The 19,817-nt window shown below is 54.4% G+C and overlaps 1 protein-coding gene across 1 annotated transcript in view; it reads left to right on the top strand.

Annotated features, from left to right (window-relative positions):
* Positions 1–19,817, top strand: part of Rbm19 (RNA binding motif protein 19) — an 84,860-nt gene that overhangs the window by 40,108 nt on the left and 24,935 nt on the right. The window contains 1 exon segment of the mRNA XM_032886848.1: positions 19,448–19,553. Within this exon segment, the coding sequence (XP_032742739.1) occupies positions 19,448–19,553 (106 nt within the window).

The raw sequence follows: 19,817 nt of genomic DNA, 5'->3' as shown, positions 1-19,817 counted from the left end.
TTTATTGTATTTGAGGTTTGGGGCAACAAGGGAGGTGGATGAGAGAGGCCCCTTCCAAACAACCATTTAGGCTTGTCAGAGTGCATTGATTGAGTTAGCGAGGTTTCCACTCCTGGCTTCCAGCTGCCAGGGCTGCAAGCCGGTCAAACTGGGGGTGACCAGAAACCCTACATCTGGGAGTCAGGGAGCCTAGAAAAAAGGAGATCCTGTGGTGAGAGAGGCCTGTCGGTCCACCAGACAGCCTCCTCATCTCCCTCGATGCTTAGCTGAAGCTGGGTGGAATGTGTGCAGTTTCGAATCTCTCGGCTTCTCTCCCTCCGTGGTAGGGAATTGCACCGTGCATGTGTCTTTCCAGGCTCTGTGCACCCAGGCAGGGAATAAATAACGCTTCGCATTCGCTGCCTTTTACCCAAGCAGTTGAAAATTCCCTGTTTGTTTGGTCGTTGGGTTTGTTTTGTTTATAGGCTTGGGGGAAAAAAGTCAGCAAGTACCAGAAGGCAGATGTGTGGTGCGGAGAGGCAGGCACACTCTGCCTTGCATTGAGGACCCGTGGGGGCCGTGCTCCAGGCAGAGCGCTGCAAAAGAATGTAATCTCAGCGAGCCAGACGATGGGACCATGTGTTGTCCTTTTTCCTTCCCCAAATCCCCAACCCCACTCAGATTCCCCCACGGGGGCCGAGCTTCCCTTCCTCCAGGTTTCACCTTCTGCAGCTGGGCCTGGTGCTGCCTCTTCCTGGGCTGTCGATACCATAGAGCTGAGAGCTGTGGTCTCAAAATGTGACATTTAGCAGTGTCCAGAACCGTTGGTGTTGTCATGGCTCCGACGGTGCTTACTGTGAGTAGAAGCCACAGTGCTGTGCATCCTCCAGGGTGTGGGATACATGAGGTTGGAGGCCTGTGGTGTTATTTACAGGGGGAGGTGGGGGGTGGGCGGACAGCAGTGGATTAATAGAGGTGGGCTTGGAGTGGAGAGACAACTTGTTGTGTGCCTAGGGGGTATTCTGCATGAGTGGGTGCCCACCCAAGACTTGCCAGTAGTGTTGATAGTCATCCAGGCTGCCTAGACAAGCCCCATGGGTGCCCACAGGCCCTCGGGGGCAGTGCCACCCACTAGAACCTCGTCTTTCAGTTACGTCCTCACTATTGCTAATCCTTACAGAGGGGAAGACAGGAGCACAAAATGAAACCCCAAGCTTCACAGCAAAAAAGCAGAGCCCTCATGGAGGGAGGATGGAAGGGAGAGGTAGGAGGATGGAAGGGAGAGGAGGGAGGGGAGGAGGGGGAGACAATGAAAAGGAGCTTGGCAAAGATACAGTAAGGAGAAGAGCACTGTTGTGCCTAGGAGGAACCTAAATCCAAGGGGACAGCCGTAAGCCTGCTTAAGGCCCTGCACCTTAGACCCAGCTGTGGAGATGTAACCTAAAACCAGGCTATAGCCACAAGGTCTTATGTCAAACAAAAATGGAAAGCCAGTCCTAATAGCACAAGCCAACTACTTAAAAGGCTGAGGCAGGAGGAACCCGAGCTCAAGACCTGCCTGCGAAGCCTAGGGAGACGCCATCTCAGCATGTAAAGAGCTGTGGGGTCGTCCAGCATCGAGTGTTCCTGTGAGGCCCCAGGTCCACCCTGAGCACCCCTAAAAACAAAGTCAGGATTGAAAAACCAGAGTAGATTTGAGCTGAAAACTACGAATTGAGGCAAGGCAGAATCAAATACTCTTTGATGTTGCTTCTTGGGGATTGCGTTCCACCACTAAACAGATGGGTCACACTGTGTCGTCTCAGGGTCTGTGAATTCTGCAGACTTTTTACAAATAGCAATAGAGTTCAGTCCAATAAAGTCACTTTCTGCTCACGTCACCTCCACTCTTCCTCTCCATCCCTCCTCCAGCCCCAGTTCTCTACCTTCCCTTGTATACCGTCCAGATGTTCATGTCGCATCCCACGGTTTAAGCACCAGAAAGCTGACTCCCAATCCCTTCCACCCGGTAACTCCCGGGCACTGCAAGGGTAACAGGGTTTGTCCAGCGCAGTGACTGGCTGGCTTTTCCTGTAAAGGGCAGGTGGTAACAGCAGTCACAGCTCAAAAGCCTGGGGACCGGGAGGAATGGGGTACAGCTATTGCAGTGTTTTCCTCTGGGAAGTCAAACCTTTTCCTTTGGCACACCATGTTCTTGTGAGAGTTCTTTTCCCCCCAGCCATTCCACAGTGTAAAAACTGGAGCTGTGTAGAGACAGACAACAAGCCTGCCATGTCTGCTCTGGCCACCCCTAATCTGGCGAATGGTGGGACATGGGTGACATCTCTGAAGCCTGTGTTTTCCTATTAGAGGATCACTGTCCTTGGGCATCCTGTGTGAATTCAGACCCTCTCTGCTGTGTTGCCAACACCCACCTGGGACCTTCTTGCCACCCAGTGCTAGAATCATTCCACCTTGGGCTTGGGACTGTCTTCCCTGAATTCGAACACCTCCCCCCACCCCACCCCACCCCTCGTTCAGCTCGTGAGCTGCAACGCTGGGCCATCACCTCAGAGGAGCCTCCTTGGCTGCCCTGGGCCACCCTTGCCTGCTACCATAGATGGGCCATTTCTACGCCATTGCTTGTGCACTCATAGGGGTACATCAGGGGCTTAAGGGAAAACAAACAGCAAAGATGGGTGGACTGGGGTTCCCCCACCCCATCCTTTTGAAATTATCATTTGAGCCACCAGTGTGAAAATCAGATCCCTGAAGCCCCTTGGTGTCCTGAAGCCCTGTCGGGTGTCCACCAGGGAGAGAGGTGTCTGCCCTTCATCAGGGACAAGGGACAATTGCTGATGAAAGCTCTGTGTTCTGTCCCAGCCAGTAGTGCTGCACACTGCCCAGAGCCAGTCTGTGTCTGCCTAGTACAGGAGACAGACCCAGTCACAGCCTCAAGGCCTTACCTTCTGTTTTCTTAGTCTTTTAAGGAGACTTGATCATAGGTGCCTGGCTTTGCCACTGGATCCTGGCTCTGTCACTGGATCCTGGCTTTGTCACAGGATCCTGGCTCTGTCAACTGGAGCAGGTGATAAAGCTGAAGATGTGGATTTGAGAGGTTGGGGGTGGGGCATGCTGCCTGTCTGTTTTTTGTTTTTTGTTTTTTGTTTTTTTTCAGAATAGATAAGCAACAATATTATAAAACTTCATGTTCGGTCTACTCTCTGCTCATGCATTTGCTATGTTAGTTTTTCTGACCCACTGAGGCAGAAGTTCGAAGGCATGGGGGTGAACTTCATCCCTGCCTCTCCCCCCTTAAGTTACTAAAGAGATCTTTCTTATGAAAACGGGATGTCTTTAAAGACCATTATTTTGTACAGTTATCAAAATCAGGCCATTCCAACGCCACGTTGTGCTTGCTCTGTAACCTGAATGTAAAACACTGTCAGATGAGGGAATTATATCCCGACCAGGCAGAGCCCATGTTGCCCCTCATCCTCAGCTGAGGTGGCGGTAAATTAGGAAGACAGCCGCCTCCTCCCTTGTTTCCCATAGCTGAAACAGTTGTGACATGCACCAGCCACTTGCTCTGTGGTTATCCGCTTGATCTGAGTTCAAATCCCACTGCAGCCTCTGGGAACCTGGGCCTGTGTAGAGTCCCTGTTTTGTAAAGATTTGAGGGGCGTGTGGCTAAAGGCCTGGGAACAGGATTGGGCTAATTGGATACCAGCCTGTCACTGAGCACAGCTTTGGCCTTGGGTGGGTGGGTGCCTTGGAGAGCCTGTTTCCTCCCTTTGAAAGGAACATCACGGTGGACTGGAACCAGCGTGGCTCAGGTACTGTAGATGGAGGTGGCTGACAGAAGCAGCCTGAGACCGTGCTGTTTGTTCTCTGTCTGGTGCTGAGGCCCGGTACACTTCAGCAGCAAAGCTGGCTGACCCTGACCCTCCCTCGCCCTCCAACCTGTCCTGGCCACCCCTAACCCTAGGTCTGCGATGCTCAGGGCCTAACATACTGGCCACAGTCTGCCTCAGTAAGCTCACTTTGGTGGCCTGGGGGGTGGGGCCTCTGGGCAATCTGTGGGCCAGCACTGTCCAGGGACCATGGCCTGTCTTTCCCATGTATCAATTAACTTTCCTTGGAGCTGAGACCACTACCCAAGAGAAGGTCATTTGTGGAGAAAGGACCTGTTTGCCTGTAGAAGCTGCTGTCAGTATAGTGGGCAGCAGGGTGAGGAAAGGATGGGGCTCTGTGCTCACAGCCTGGAGCATCGAGACAGAAGGGAATGCCAGGGCCCAGCTCACTGACTCCCCGCCCTCTTTTTGTTCAGGCCAGGACCCCAGCCTGCGGATGGGGCCACCCATATTTGGGGTGGGCCTTCCCACCTCAGTTGAACCTTTCTAGAAACACCCTCACAAACACATCCAAAGGTATCTCCTGGGAGATTCCAAATCCAGTCCATTTGACAATGGAGATGACAGGAGATCACAGGAAGGAAGAGGGGCCAAAGCCTCCCAGCACCTGTCCCCTTAGGAAAAGACACTCCAGGCTCTGGATGGGAAGGAAGATGCTGTCCCTGAAGTCTTTCTAATTCACCCGTTGTCTTCCTCGTATAGACATGGTGGGGAAGGCACCCCCACCTCCCCTCAGCCATGCACCTCCTCTGGCTCTGGGGACTTAGATTATTTTTTTGGAGGTAGGGATATGAAGCCACATAACCCCTGTCCTCCCTCCCTCCTTCCCCGCCAGATCGTTAAATTATTCCACAGGAGCCGAAGCTCTGAGGCTAAATTACCACAGCGCGTATCATGGCAACTGTCCCCATCTCAGCTTCTGCCACTTGTCTCTGCGGCCACAGCAGCAAGAAACTTACTGAAAAGAAGTCATTATCTGGGAGGTGGGGGGCCCCAGGACAAGAGCTCCCGCCCCTCCTGCCCCCACAAACTGATTAGATCAGCACCCTATCAGAACAAGCCGTGCGTGCGTGTGTGTGTGTATGTGTGTGTACATGCACGTGCATGTGTCGTGTGTGTAACAAGTTGGGAGAAGAATGGGACCTTTGGAGTACCATATTTGGGGTACCCATATAGATCCCCAGTGATCAGCCAGTGAGTGGTTGGCTCACTGGTACCTACAGACTGAATGACATTTGTGATATTCACAGCTCCCATGTTATTACGTGCAAGGTGGAGGAGAGGTCCAGTCTTTGCTGATTTGTACCTTTATCAGTTTCTTGAGTGACTGATTATGTGGTAGGGCTATGAGGACCTCAGCGTTGTTTGGGACAGTGAAACCTATAGTCACAGCTGGCTGGCAGGTGGGATGTGGGCGCCTGGAAGTGTGGTTTGCTGAGTAGGCAAAGTCTCCCTCAGAGTGGCCTTGGCCTTATACCTGCAAAGACAAGGCTGGCAGAATACCAGGTGCTCTGGCACAAGTGACTCTGTCCCAGATCCATGTCACTAAATATGACTGGGCCAGAGAATGAGCCATCTGTCTTTCTGCCTGTAGGGGTCTCTGCTATGACATTGTTTGTGTTGCTTCTTTTCAAATACAAATGACTCTTGGTTTTGGTGGTGCTGAGGCTGGACCCAGAGTCCTGGAGTGCTAGGCAAACACTCTGCCACTGAGCCACACTCCAGCCCGTCACTGGGGGATGCCAGGCAAGGACACTGTCACTGGGCCACACCCCCAGTTCCCCTGCAGCCTTGTTCCTGTTTTTGTTTTAAGCTCTCTGGCACCTGGCTTCTCCCTCACGTAGCTGCATAGTTCAATGAGGTCCCCATGGGGAGTGGCCCTCCACCTACCCCCGTGCCTGCCTTCCACCCCGCGCTCTGAGTGTTGTGGAGCGGGGAAGCCCACTCGCCTCCCTTTTGGTCACTACAGAGTAAAGCTGAGCTGTCCGCCAGAGATGATACCAGTTTACCCCGCTTAGTACCGCACCACAGAGCATCCTCATTAAGGCCCCTCAGGTGACGCTGGAAGGCGGCAAGGCTGGGAGGTCTAATGAGGCTTGCTGCAAACCTCCCTAATTACAGGTTGACTTGGTCTTCCCTGGCCTCTCATCAGGCCTCATAAGTACCTGATTAAGGAAAACAAATGATGCCAAGGAGGGAGAGAGACACCTGGGCTTCAAGGGGACCGTGTCCAAACCATGCCTCTGGGTGGAGCAGGGGGGCCAGAGTAAAGTTTCCCTCTTGTCAATCCCATAATCCCTGTCACGTGCACTCAGCCTCAAGTGACATAGGGATGTCCCCGGGAGATCAGATCTGACCTGAAACCCACAGCCTGCCAGCCCCAGATGAAGGAGCCAACCAGCTTTCACCTCCTTCCCCGTCATTTCAGACAAGAGTCCTGGCTAGGGGAAGAAGGACAGCTGCTTCTGCTGTCTTCCTGGGCCTCCCGAGGCCCCGGCCACATGCCTGGTTCCCAGCAGGTTCCTAACTTAACCTAACCCCCTGTGGTTACAGGGAGAACCAACCTCTCCTCCCTAGGGTGGCGGTCCTTGAGATCAGCTGCCACTGCTACTGTCCCAGCTAGCCTGTGTGGCCGGATGTCCTTCATGCCCCAGCCACAGGTGTGCAGGTGCAGCGAGGTCACTGGTGTGTGCCACACAGACTCTCAGAGGCACAGGTTTCACCCCAGCCATTAGGGGAGCACCCCAGGGTTCTGGTCAGGTTCATGTTCATGTCGTAGGTCAGACCTTAACGTGTGGCTTAGCTGAGACTTAATCTGCGAGGACTTGAGACACAGGAAGAGCAGGTCTGTTCCCTAGGGTACCAAGAAGCATATTGAGTGTGCGTGCGTGTGTGTGTGTGTGTGTGTGTGTGTGTGTGTGTGTGTGTGTGTGTGCGTGTGTGCGCGCGCGTGTGTGTGCGTGAGTGTGCGTGTCCATGCATGTGTGTATGCATGCGCACATTCATGCATGGGAGGGGCACAGAGTGGTGTGCCATAGTGTGGATGTCAGAGGACCACCCCAGGAGTTGATTCTCTCCCATCTCTGTGGGTTCTAGGGATTGAACTCGCTTCTCAGGCTTGCTCCCCAAGCCTTTGCTTTGCCTCTCTGAGCCCCCTCACCAGCCCCACAGCCCCGGCCCTCATGCTCTGAGTTGGAGAGGCGAGGCAGGCAGTGGGTACTGGGATATCACTGTGGTTCATGGTCCAGTTTCGTTGCTTAGGTAGGTGGGACAAGTTCCTTGCCCCTTCTGCTGGAAAGTGGGTTTCTGGTGTCCACGCATTGCCCCGGTACCGTCACTGGTTCTAAGAACATACAGCCTTTGCAAATTGTTTTGTTTTGTGGAGTGGTCAGACTGAGTATCCCAGGTTTGTCTCAGATTCAGCAGTCTTGCCTCGGCCTCCCACATGCTGGGGAGAGCTAGCTGTCCCTTCAACCATTTGTTCATGAGTTCATCTGCTTCACTGCTCGCTGTGTGCCAAAGTTAACAGAGTGGGGATTGTGTAGAGGCAGGCCCCACCCGCCTCCGAGTTAGGCCAGACCCTCTCCTCCAAGCCTGGCTTGAAAGCCGCTTTTGAAATAGCACTCTTCAGAGCAGTTGCCAGCACCACATCTGGTCCACACAGAACTTCTGTCTCATGGGAGCTCCAGTCCTGCCAGAGAAACCAAGTCTGGTTTGAATTGTCTCATCCCGCCCTAAGAGGGTGTGGAAAGCTTCAGTTCTGTCCCTCTGACAACACGCCCCACCCCCAGTCCCCAACAAGGCACATGTCACCACAGACAGAATCCTGTCATCACCAGCTGTGGCCACACTTTCCATTCTCCCAAATGGAAAGGGAGGGGAATGCAGGCACCCCCTGCCCAGCGTACTACTGTCCTGGAGCCTAGCACAGCTCTACTCTGTGCCTCTCCTCCGCCATGGCCTCTTCCCCACCTTGCCACCTCTGAGAAAAGTGCTGTTAACCCACTGGCGAGGTGAACACTAATGATCACAAGGCCCTCCTCCCCCTTCTCTCTTGACTCCCGAGTTTCTCACACTCAGTCCTGCCTGGACCTCGTTGGATTTTTTTAATTGTTGCTTCCTTTTGCCCCACGTACCCGCCTGCTGGGGGATGGCCCTGTTGGCTTGCCCATCTCTGCCCAGGTCCTTTGGCTCTCAGCAACTGATGGACCACATAGTCACCCCCTCCACTTTCCCTGTGGGATTGAATGGAGTCCTGTGTTGGTTTGTTTGGTCCCAAATAAATGGCACAGCTCACAGATTCATCTCCTGCTTCCTTCCCCCCCTCTCAAAACTCACTAGCTGTCGCGCACACCGTTGTTTATTATTGTTTTTTTTTTCCAGACTTTTAAAAATAACAGTTGTCTCAGCCTGGGCGAGTTGCCCTCCCCGCGTGCTGGCAGCTGTGGTGGCATGAATCAGTGCCGCTCCCTGCCTGCCGTCTCCCTCACCCGCTGTCTTCCTTACCCGTCATCGCCCAGGCCTCTGGGAAGCCTCCAAGGCCTTCCTTCCAGCTTGCTCTCCAGACACTGCCTCTGTCAGCACCTGCAGTGGCATCTCCGCTCCTGGCCTCGGGCTTGGCTGTTGCTGGATGCTTCTTCAGATACTGAAGGAGCACACTGCAGGCTGAATCCTATTGGTCTGGAAAAGTGGTCACCAGCTGCCAGTCTGGTATTCCCCAGACTTCCAAGGCTTCCTCACAACCCCGAGCAGGGCTGTGTTTGGGAGCCTTCTGGTGCCGTGGATGGAGTTCTGCAGCCTTGCAGTGTCATGGGCTGGGGTTCTGGAGCAGTTCCCCTAGTGTCAGTTGTCAGAAGTGTCCAGAAGGCCAGAGCTCCTCTATGCTGTCCTCCAGAGCAGTTCACTCCTTTCTTCCGCTTCCTTCTTGGCCTGGGAGCTCCCCAGGGTATCATTCCCCCCACTCCCACCCCACCCCCTGCTAGATACCCAGGAGCTGTTCAAGGGCACAATGTAGCAACTGTGTTTAGAGTTGGGGGCAGGGGCGCTCCGTGAGGCAAAGTAGAAAGTCTGAGACTTCCAGCAAGACCTCAGGTAGTATCACCATGGCTGTCCCAGAGGGTCACCCTGGTCATGATGGGGTGAGGAAGACTCACAGAACAGAGAAGCTGGGAAAAGCCAAGCATGTGCTAACGTGTGGCTCACTCAGCAGTCAGCATGTGCTTTCTACAGGAGGTGCCAGGTGCTATTGGTGCTGTCCAGCCGTCAGCATCCAGGGAGACACAGCATCAGTGAATAGAAGGGGGCTTCCTAGAGTGCAGTCAGAACTCGGAGGAAGAGAACTGAGCTGGAGACCAACGGATGCCAGCCATGCTCTCAGAGGCCACCCTGAGGTCATAGCCACCCTGCACTCTGTTCCCGTAGCTGTCTAGTGACCAGAGTTAAAGGTCTTGTGTTTGCTCAGAAAGTCTCCACATAAGTGGCAAGCTGGCGGGGGTGGGGAAAGGGTAGGGTGGGGGTCCAGGGGTTAGCACTCCTGCAGGCATGCCCAGTTCAGCTTCTCACTCAAGGCTCAGGAGGAGGAGAGGTTTCCTCAGTCTCGGCCTTCAGGAGAGACTGACCTGTACTCCAACCTGTCCCCTCCCCTCACATCCCTGGAATATCTAGGTTGTGCAGTGCAACCACCATCTCCGAACCACACAGGCACTCTTGGCCATGGTTTTCCAATGTTTTAATAAAGTTTTATTAACAGCCAGCCAAGTTTATCCACTGGCTGCTTTCCAGGTACAGGGAGAGCCGAGTAGTCACAACGCCAAAGCTGGTTATCCGACCTTTAGAGAAAATGTGTGCATCCCACTGTGGCAGTGGCTGCCAGCTGTCACGTCCTAAAGCCTTTTGGAATCCGCCACGGTTAACCCTGTGCCCTTGTCAGCCACTCTGGGAAAAGGAAAGAGGGGAGGAGGGTCCAACTGGGCATCTGTCCCTCCTTCTGGAGACTCTGGGTTCTAGATGAAGGAAGGCTGCCACCCTGTGCAACTATGGGAGTCAGGCCACAGTGGTGGCACGTGGTGTCCTTCTCTCTGCCCTTTCCTTGCAAGTCTCTGGTGTCCTGGTTCAGAGCCATTGTGTTCTCTAGAGGTTCTGCATCCTGGGATGGGGGGAGGTCCATGAGAACTCTTTTCACAGACAATGTCGGGAAGCCATAGAGACCTTTCTGAGTCTTGGAGTAGGTCGCTTTGTATCCCGTAGAGAAGGCAGCACCAAGTAGCCGCACCTTGGCCAGGCCTTTGCTCCTTCCTCACTGCCAGATGTTGGCAATGGAGGTGGCCTGGCTGTCGAGCATCCTCTGTGGGGCGTCCTCTCACCTGCCTCAGCAATGGTGCGCTCATACCTCAGGGCTATTCCATTCCTACCAAGCAGGATGAGAGATGGCGGAGCAGCCGCGTAGAGCCGGTCCCACAAAGCAGTGCACACATCTGGAATGCCTGGATCTCTGAGGTTTCTCTAGGTGGGGTAGAAATAACAGTCAAAACAAAACAAAGGAAAAGCAAAACCTTGCTGGTTTCGAGGCAAAAAACAAAGGAAAAGCAAAACCTGCTGGTTTCCAGGCAGGAAAGCCTGGTCTCCTTGTCATCTCCTCCTCCTCCTCCTCCTCCTCCTCCTCCTCCTCCTCCTCCTCCTCCTCCTCCCCCTCCCCTCCCCCTCCTCTTCCTCCTCCTCCCCTCCCCCCCCCCCCTCCTTGCTGTCGCTTTAAACGTCTGTCCTCCCTTTCTGTCCCTTCCTGTCTTGTGGATAATGACAATGGAGGGTGTTGAACTGGCTCTGGGCGTCCACCTCTGGCCGCTGCATGCTTGTAACGATTTCATTAACCTAAATTATCCACTTTATTTTCTCGTAATGGGATTAGCCGTTCTCCAGGCAGTTGAAGACCAGAGGGGGAGAGGGCCCGTGTGTTCCATTACTGCACCGGGTGGAGGGCGGGACTGGCTGAATGTATACCCTGGGCTAGCAAGGGTTTCTTCCCGTCCCTCAGAGGGACCTGGGGTCCGGATGGACTCGTGTGGCTCAGGAAAAGCAGAGGTGCTGGGCCACCTTCATGGTAACTTGTTCACAGTGTCTTTTAACATTGGTGGGACACATGCCAAGATGCAGACCTGCCCGTGTCAGAGTGTCAGGAATGACTAAGCGCCATCTGCTGTCTTGGCCCCGCTGGGCACTCCTGGTTCCCAGGGAGCCTCACTTGGTGCCAGCACAGGCGTTTTTCTGGATGTGACTATAGGAGCCACAGCCTTCGCTGCTTAGTTTCTCACAGGACCACCCAACAGACAGCCCTGCGAGGTACAGAGATGCACTGAGCCTCAGAAACATAGCGTCAGGTGCAGGCCTGGGATGTGACTCCAGATCTCCCACTGAGGCGTAGACACTCCTCATATCAGAACGGGACCCTCTGCAGAGGGACACCAGAGTTGTCACCTGAGTATCAGGACCAGCCTTCCCCAGTCTCATCTGCCTGAGCCAGTGTGTTAGAGGCCCTCTCTCGTCTACCACGGCATCCTGGTCTGTGGCACCTGTGTCCTGAGAGATGCCCCTGGTGTTTTGCCCAGAGGTACCAGTGATTGGAGCCCAGGGCCTCACACATGCTCAGATGTTCAGGCGCTATATACCCAGCCTTCTTATCACTTCTCACCACATTATGCCAGCTGACCTTAGACTCACTCAGTAGTAGCTCAGGCTAGCCTTAGACTAGCCTATAGCCAAGACTAGCCTACAACTGGGAGGTCTTCTTCAGCTTCCCGAATATCTGGAATTGTAGGGGTGTGCTACCATGTCCTGTCAATTTTTTTTTCATTTGTGCAAAGAGAAAACAAAGCAGGGCTTGATGGGTAAATGAGTTTGAGAAAAACTGCATCCTGTTTGCCCTCCAGACATCCCCTCTGTGTCCCTGTGCTAAGGGCTGGCCTGTATTGAGACACTGGCCACAGGCTGCTTACACACAGAGGTCCCTAACTTAACCTTTTATGCAGAACAGCTCGGTCCCTGCAGGACAGCTTTAAACAGCACTGGTTTAAAAGGAAGTGTGCACAGCAAGTGAGTCCATGCAGGGCCTCCATGTGAGCCCTGCCTCACCACCTGATAGCTTTGCCCATTTTAGAAGGCCTCACATCCTGCCACTCAGTGCTTCCAAGGATTGTGTGGGGACTCAGAGTACACTCCATGTCCTCTGTAGCTCAAAACATAGCTTGGTACGGTCAGAAGAAGAGTCCATTTCTGTTTAGGAGTTACAGCATCCTTTACATGTTTTAAGCATGTACATGTGCATGTGTGTAGTGGTCAGAGGTTAACCTCTGGAGTCTCCCTCAGTCTTTCATGATACAGTCTTTCATTTTTACATGGGGCCCACTGAGGGGCTGGGCAGTGAGTCCAGGGATCTGCTGGTCTCCTCTGCGGGGCTGGGATTACAGAACCATCCCTCCATGCCAGCTTTTAATAGGGTTCTGGGTTCAAAACTCAAGTCCTCTTTGCCCAAGAGAACAACCAGAAACATCACCAGCCCCTGGTGGGCATCACGGCAGAGCTCAGCCTGCTCAGAGGGCGCAGGGAGGTGATTGCCCGGTGCCTGTGAGACCTACAGGATGGAAATCCATGCAGCCCTCCCTGGAACATCACAGTTCGCTCTGACGCTCAAAGGGTAGTGAGGGCAACTCAGTTCATGGATCGGCTATAGGTGGCTCTGTGGCTGCGGCAGGCCCTATGTGACTTCGTGGAGCTTGGAGTTGCCAAGAATCCCTCTTGTCTGAACATGAATTACTGTGAGGCCCAGGTGTCGGGGAGGGGCAGGAACCACTGTCTTCAGAAGGTGGGCCAGCTCTTCAGGGTTCTTTGCACCAAATCAGATCGGAACTCAAACTTGGGGGCAGCGCTGACATCCAGGGTATCTAATGATGCTCTGTTAATACCATGTTTTGCTTTGTTGACATCATTTTAGTCTCTCAGACTCTGGACCACCAGCCTCCTTTTGTAGAAGACACGCATGTCTACCTGGAGGCCAAGGCTGGGCCTCGTGGACCCTACCTTTCCTGGCGGAATGGCCTCTGACATGTGTAATCTCCCATTCATTCATCAACAGGTTCAGAAAGGTGGGGAAGGACCCACATCTCTGACAGTCTCTCGGGGAACATGGGGGCTGCTCGTTCAGTGAGTGACCTAGTAGAGTGGCTGCTCTTCACTCGGAACTCCTAGTAATCTTGTCTCACTGCCCAACTGCACAACCGGGCAGTGACCTGCCCACAGTCCCCAGTGGAGGCTCCGTCAGGCCCGGGCCCGCCTTCCAGCATCCCCTCTGTGGAGCTTCCAAGCTCACCCGGAGCTCAGCCCCGGCTTAGATTCAGACTCCGTTTAACCACTCAGCCCTCAATCTCTCATCTAGAAACTGCAGAGGCCGTGCTTGCCCGGCAAGGGCCCCGTGAAAGGCTATTGAGAAACGCTAAACGCTGCCCTCCGCTCCTCTCGCTTGCTCGGAAACCAGGCCATTTTTCAGCCTTCAAGAGACAAAAATGAAAGGGAGTGTTGGCTGATGGCGGCCAGGTAACCTTTTACATCGGCTCTCACCAGGCCGAAGCGCCGAGTAATTGGAAGGGCTCAGTGTAAAAGGCACTCTTAAAGAGCCAGCGAGGACAAAGAGGCAGAGACTCCATTAGCCAACCCTGGGCCATCCCTTCTGTGGAGCAGGCCCAGCGCTGCTTCACGTGAGCACACTTGCTTGCCCTCACCTGCCTGTCCGTGGTTCTGTGGGAGTGGACGCATCCCACTGAGGTGTCTCACCTGGCCCAGGTCATCTTTGGAGGGACCACCTCTTTTTCCTGCTAGGCAGGAAGTAGTTGAGAAGGTCATTGCGTGGGGACAGTTTCATCAACAGGTATGGGACAAGCCCCTCTCTCCTGCTGTGACTTTGTCACCAGACTCAGAGTAGAGGTGAGTCCCTGGAATAACTCAGGGGCCACCTTACATCAAGGGCATCATCCGAAGAGACCAAATGTTCTGCCTGAACATGCGACTGCCTAAGTGGACAGGGAGTGGGTTGTGCTCGACACTCAGAACACACAATGTTGGTTCAGCACCTAGAGAGAGGTGAGGGTGTTCCTCAGTGCCGGGCACAGGTCACTGGACTCAGTGTCATGACCCCGCCACGGCAGAGTCTGCTTTCTGTGTCTAGCTGAGGAAGGGAAGATAGAGAAGCTATTCAGATGCTATCAGTCTTCACAGTGGCTTAGGCGGAGGGGCACTAGGGGCGGGGGCAGAGTCTGGACTGTGAAGATAATAGAGCAGAGTTGAGTGAGGAGACTTCCTGCTCAGGGCTTTTAAGTAATGGGACCAGGTGATGCTAAGGCCCTGGGGTTGGTGCAGACTCAAAGGGAAGCAGCTGTAGGTCCTTAACAGTCAAGAAGGGACAGGAGGTGAGCTGACTGGACAAGAGAGGTGAAGATCCCTCAACACTGAGAATGTGGGTCTGGTACGCAGACGTGAGGCCCAGGGCAGATGGTGTCCCCGAATCTGCTGTGGGGTGGCTGTGGCCTTTAGTTTATTTGCCTAGCTAGAGATCAGACAAGGTAGACTGGACACACCATCCTGGAGGCCTGGTTTCCGTGCATTCCAGCAAGTGGGCTGTTTGGATGTCCATCCACCCCTGTGCATGAGCCAGGTTTGCCGCTTGGTGACAGGGCACCTGACGCTCTGGCTGCCCAGTGAGACTTTCAGCCACATGAGGACTCTTAGGGACAGACAGGGACGCTCTCAGCAGCTGCCAGCCTCACCTGCGCCACAATGGGAACGGTTTGCACATCCTTGAGTCATCTGCACCCTCCCTTAGAGTGGCATCATGGGAGCTGAGTAGCAAAGATCAGACCTCTTGGTCTCTCGGCCCTTGTTTGTTGAGTGAGAAAGAACAGCCACTTCTCCCAGCAGGGCATGGCTCTGCCGGCTTCTGCCTACTTGGTAGTAGAGAGGTTGAGCTGTGGACACTTAGCCAAGCTGCAGGCCTGGGGACCGACCCCCATCATGAACCCTGCCCTGCTCCTTGTCACCTAGGAGGACCAGCCTGAGTCTCCTCCTGTAAAGCAGAGATGGCAGTGCCTTGCTGTCACGGGCCGTATGAGTCCATGGTCCAGGCCTTCTTGCTGCAAAGCACCCTGGACTGGATGCACTGGCCACTGCTTGCAGTGCGCATGTGTGGCTTGATAGACAGAACTGGGCATACATTTGAAGGACTTGCAAGAAGATGCCTGCAGTTTACCCTGTCACAAAACCACCCTTCCTCTTCCTTGTATTGCAGTGCCGCTTTCTGGGTCCCTTGGGTGGTGGCATCCTCAACAATGCCTTGAGCGCGGGTAGGGAAGGACCTGAGAATGGATGTCCCACGTGACTCCACACTTGGGAACTCTGAGCTCCGAGGAGCAGTGAGGACTTCAACCTCAAAAACGGTTGGAATCAGGGTACACTGCGTCCACCCCTTGGTGGGGTGCACACAGGTCCCCCTCCCAGCCTACCCACAAGGCCCTTCCCTCTCCCTTCCTTCCCCTGAGCCCATCTCCTTGGCCAGGATTGTGTAAGTTGAGTCTGGGCTGGGGGACGTTGCCTGTATGGGGATGGGGCACACCTTGCCTGTGTGTGCAAACCTCGGAGCAGAAGGATTGGCCCATAGGCGCCTCCTCCCACCCCACACACCTGAAGAAACCAGCACCGCCCGCCACGGTCTCCAGCCGTCATTGAAAACCCACCGACCTGCGCCAATCCTGGTGGCGGCAGCCTGGTGGAGGAGGCGGGGCGTGGTGCGGGAGGCATAATTGGTGAACCCAGGGTGAAGGAAATAATTGGAAAGTGAGGTGTGAGTTTGTTAGGGAAGTGTGAGCGTGTGGGGGAGGGGAGGAGGGCTGTGTTTAAAAGCCCGCTCTGGCCTCTTTATTCACAGCTTCTGATACAGTAATTGCTATTTTGTGGTTTCTATTATCTACACAGTGGGGAGTGTGTGCAGCTCCGTCTCCCGGCGTACTGGGCTGCAGATGAATCCCTAGGTGCCACAGTTTCCTCCTCCCTCCCTGGCCCCTGGTGGCCCCAGCCACCTCTCCCCACTGACCGTGGCCTTGGCTCCCAGGAGGCAGGGTTCACGTGGAAGTCCCTTCAAAGGCCTCTTTTAAAAACTGGCCTCACAGACCAGGGCAGCAGATAAGAACCTTCATAATGGCTGGTGTTTATGTCTCTTATCTCCTTGGAACGAAAGGTACTTCATTGATTTTTTTTCCCTCCCCCAACCTTCTCTTTTGCCTGAATTCTCTGATCTCTCCGCCATCCTTGGTGTTGACTTCCCATGATCCTGCATTGCGCAAGCACCCGGGCCTGTCTGTGGCCGGCCCCATTCCTGAGCACCAAGGGCAGGAGCTCACCTCAGACCGGAATCTGTCACCTTTGCACCTTGGTTTTCATCTCTCAACCAGAGGTGGTGGCAGTATTGACCCAGCCAGATTTGTTAGATCTGGGGGTGGCAGGTCTCAGAGACCGGGGCAGGGGGAGGGCTTCTTTGTAGCTGGGGTGACAGTAGCAGTGGGCAGTGACAGTGTTCCAAAGCCTCCATGCTACATTTCTAGACGTGTCCACAGACACTGGGAAGTTGGTTCTTCCTAAGCTCTAACTCTCAACCCTTCAGCTGCTCCTCAGCCTGGCTTTTTGCCCTGTTCTGAGAAGACCCTTTTTATCAGGATCATGTCCCTTAAGCTCCTGGGGCCTTTAGGAGCTTCTGGTGTCAGTCTAGAGGTCCCAAGCCTAGGTCATGGACTCCCCCAAAGGCCCCCAGCTCCCATCCCCACCCCAGTTCCATGGTGGTTCGAGTCTGTCATGGCTTCCTTACCACACTCTCAGATGCACGTCCGCAGACCGCAGCAGCACGGCCCCTTCCGCCTCCTCACCCGCTTCTTTCTCCACCTTTTAATTATTTTCCTCGCTTCCTCCGGCCCCTCAGCTGCTTACCATGCACCGAGCATCCACAGCTCACAGCCCGCTGTGGAGGGGAGGAATTAACCTCAACAGCCTTCCCCCACCCGTCTTCCTCTCCCTCTCCTCTGTCACCCGTGCCTATTCCCCCACCCCAACACAGAGCCAGGCAGAAAGAAAGTGCACATGGTCCTCTCTCTCTTGCCCCCATGATCCTGTGTGGATCAGTAGGACCAGTTACCACATACACACACACACCACACACCACACGAATATACATGTATACATATACCATATACATCACACACACACACACATCACACATACCATACACATTTACATACATGCACACACCATATACATATACACATACACCATATACATCGCATACCACACACATATACATCACACACATATGACACCACATCACACACCACACACACATGCATACACACACACACAGTGCCATGCATATGCACATACACACAAGCTCCTACTTCACCCTGGATTTAGCCACATTTTGGGAAGGAGGAAGAAGCCCCACTTCTAGAAGTGGCCTGTCTCTATGGGGAACAGGACAGGCTCGAACCATCCTGTGGCCAAGCAAGGGACTTCAACCCCTACTGCTTCCCACCCTGAACAGGGCCGCTTCCCTAGGGTGGTTCATTTGTAAAGCAGGGTGGAAAGGCTTGGGTGGTGGACTCTTTAGCTTCTTTTCATAGTCCCCACCCCTTCCGGCTGTCTCCTGCTGTTGTTCATTCTGGAAGTGTTTCCAGCAGTGCCTGTGCAGGGTGGGCATTGGGCCTCAGGCTCCAGGCACAGCCACAAGCAAGATGAGTGTGGGTTCTTCCACTAGAAGTAACACACACACACACACACACACACACACACATACACACACACACATACACACACACAGAGAGAGAGGGAGAGACAGACAGACAGACAGACAGACACTGGGTGGTTCTGGTTGGTTCACTGTGGGCAGTGTGACACTTGTACTGAAGATGAGGTGAGTGAGTCTGGAGAGCCAGGTGTTGGCATCCTCTACTCTGTCAGACAACCAGCCTGGTGGTCCCACACCATCTAGCCTTCCCACATTAGATGTAAAGCCCTCAGACCTGGGCTCTCAACATCCCCACCAACGAGCTGTTTCTGTGGAGCAACCTGGGAGAGAGCCTGTTCATCCCCAGATCACCCCGTTCCAGTCAGCATTACCTTCATAGGGACTGGGGGAGGGACCCGAGGCCGTGTGTCGTGGGATGTGCAGGCCTTTAGGTGCCAGAGCGAAGCAGGCCTTGCCGGGTGTGTGACTGTCCTCTCTAGGCTGCTCGTCTGGCCCGCTCAGACTCCGACCCCCTCCAGATCAGCCAAGAGCTCCCTCTCAGCCAAGGATCTGGCCAGGTTCCCTGAGGCCTCTCTCCCATCCTGGGGAGGCCAGCCTGCCTTGTCGCCAGCTCCATTCCCCGAGGCCTGCACAGGCGTCGGGATGGGGGAGCTGCCAGGGAGAGCCGGACGTGCCGATTCATTTTGAGACTTCATAATGCTGCGTTTACACACAGTCCTGCCTTCAGAAATGGGGCCAGCAGATGCCTGCCCATGCTGGCAGGGCTGCAGGTTAACGCCCCAGATTTAACTTATATCATTTGCTAAGCGCTTACGGCCTGCTCCGTGTTCTTTACCCAATCGGTCCTTGGCCTTGAAGCATCCCAAACCACTGTGTACGGATGTGTGGACCCCGTGGCCACCAGAGAGTGTAGATTTTCAAATAAAAATGACACCTCTCTTCAGATGCTGAGCTCATTGAATATTCATCGGTGGCGGTGTGCGCATACATATCTGATAAATGGACATTATAAAGAGATTGGGATAGGGGCGTGTGGCCAGGGTACCCGAGGAAACTCATTCCCTTTGTCCTAGAGTCTTTCAAAGGTTAACTCAATGGAGAGGAGAGGGGCGACCCCAAGGGTGGTCCAGGCCACAGTTTCCTGGTCAGGTTTTCTGCTCCAGAATACTGCCTGACTGGCGTAGCAGGTATCTATCGAAAGGGAAGCTTGTGGAGTATGGGCAGCTCAGAAGGAGTCGTGTGTCTTCAGATCCCTGAGTACTGGGGCATCTCCAGACTCCAGGTTCTAGGTTGACAGGACGAACTCCATGGATTGGCGTTAGTCAGCTTGGGCTTGGCCTGGGGAAGGTCAGGGAACCTCACTGACAGCGCATCCAGAACCTTGACTCCTACAATCAGCCCCTTGCCCCAGCTTGGGTATTCCTGGCCTGGTGCAGCCTGTGCAGGACTCATCTCATGGGGGAAAGGACAAGTGTCCAGGTGTCCCCCAGGTGGCAGGAGAGACACCAAAAATTTCCCATCAGCACCTCCAGTCCGATGGTGCCCTCCCTCCCCCCAGTGGTGGCCAACAGGGAGAAGAAAGCCACGCCTGCAGAGGAGGGCTGGCTGTGGGGGACTGGGAAGCCACATGAACAAGCCGGGGTGGTAGGTGTTCCTGCAACCAGCAATCTCTGGTAACCCACAGGGTCCAGGACCCTGGCGTCCCTCAAAGCCCTCGGTCCTGTCTTTGATGTCTGCCTTTTGTCTCTAGCACCTTCGGGGAACTGAAGACAGTGCGCCTGCCAAAGAAGATGACAGGGACCGGCGCTCACAGGGGCTTCGGCTTTGTGGACTTCATCACCAAGCAGGACGCAAAGGTGAGCCCTGTCCCCCAGAGAAGCACGGATCCCTGAACTGGGAAGAGCGGCTAGCGCTGCCTCGTGCCTTCCGCTCTCTCCCTGACGCTGCTGGCTTACCCAGCCTCCTTGGAGGAGAGCACTGGGTATGGGGCTTGGAGGGCCATGTATGTGTTGGTGTGTGCACGTGTCAGTCATACATGAGCAGGAGCTTAGGTCGACCTAGTTCTCAGGCTGCTGTGTAACAGGGAAAGGACCCCAGTCTACATGGCCACGGGGCTGGGC

Source organism: Rattus rattus, chromosome 16 (genome assembly GCF_011064425.1).
Source record: "Rattus rattus isolate New Zealand chromosome 16, Rrattus_CSIRO_v1, whole genome shotgun sequence".
NCBI classification, from domain to species: Eukaryota; Metazoa; Chordata; class Mammalia; order Rodentia; family Muridae; genus Rattus; species Rattus rattus.
Note: the sequence above shows the minus strand (reverse complement) of the source record. Positions and strands in the feature narration are given on the sequence as shown.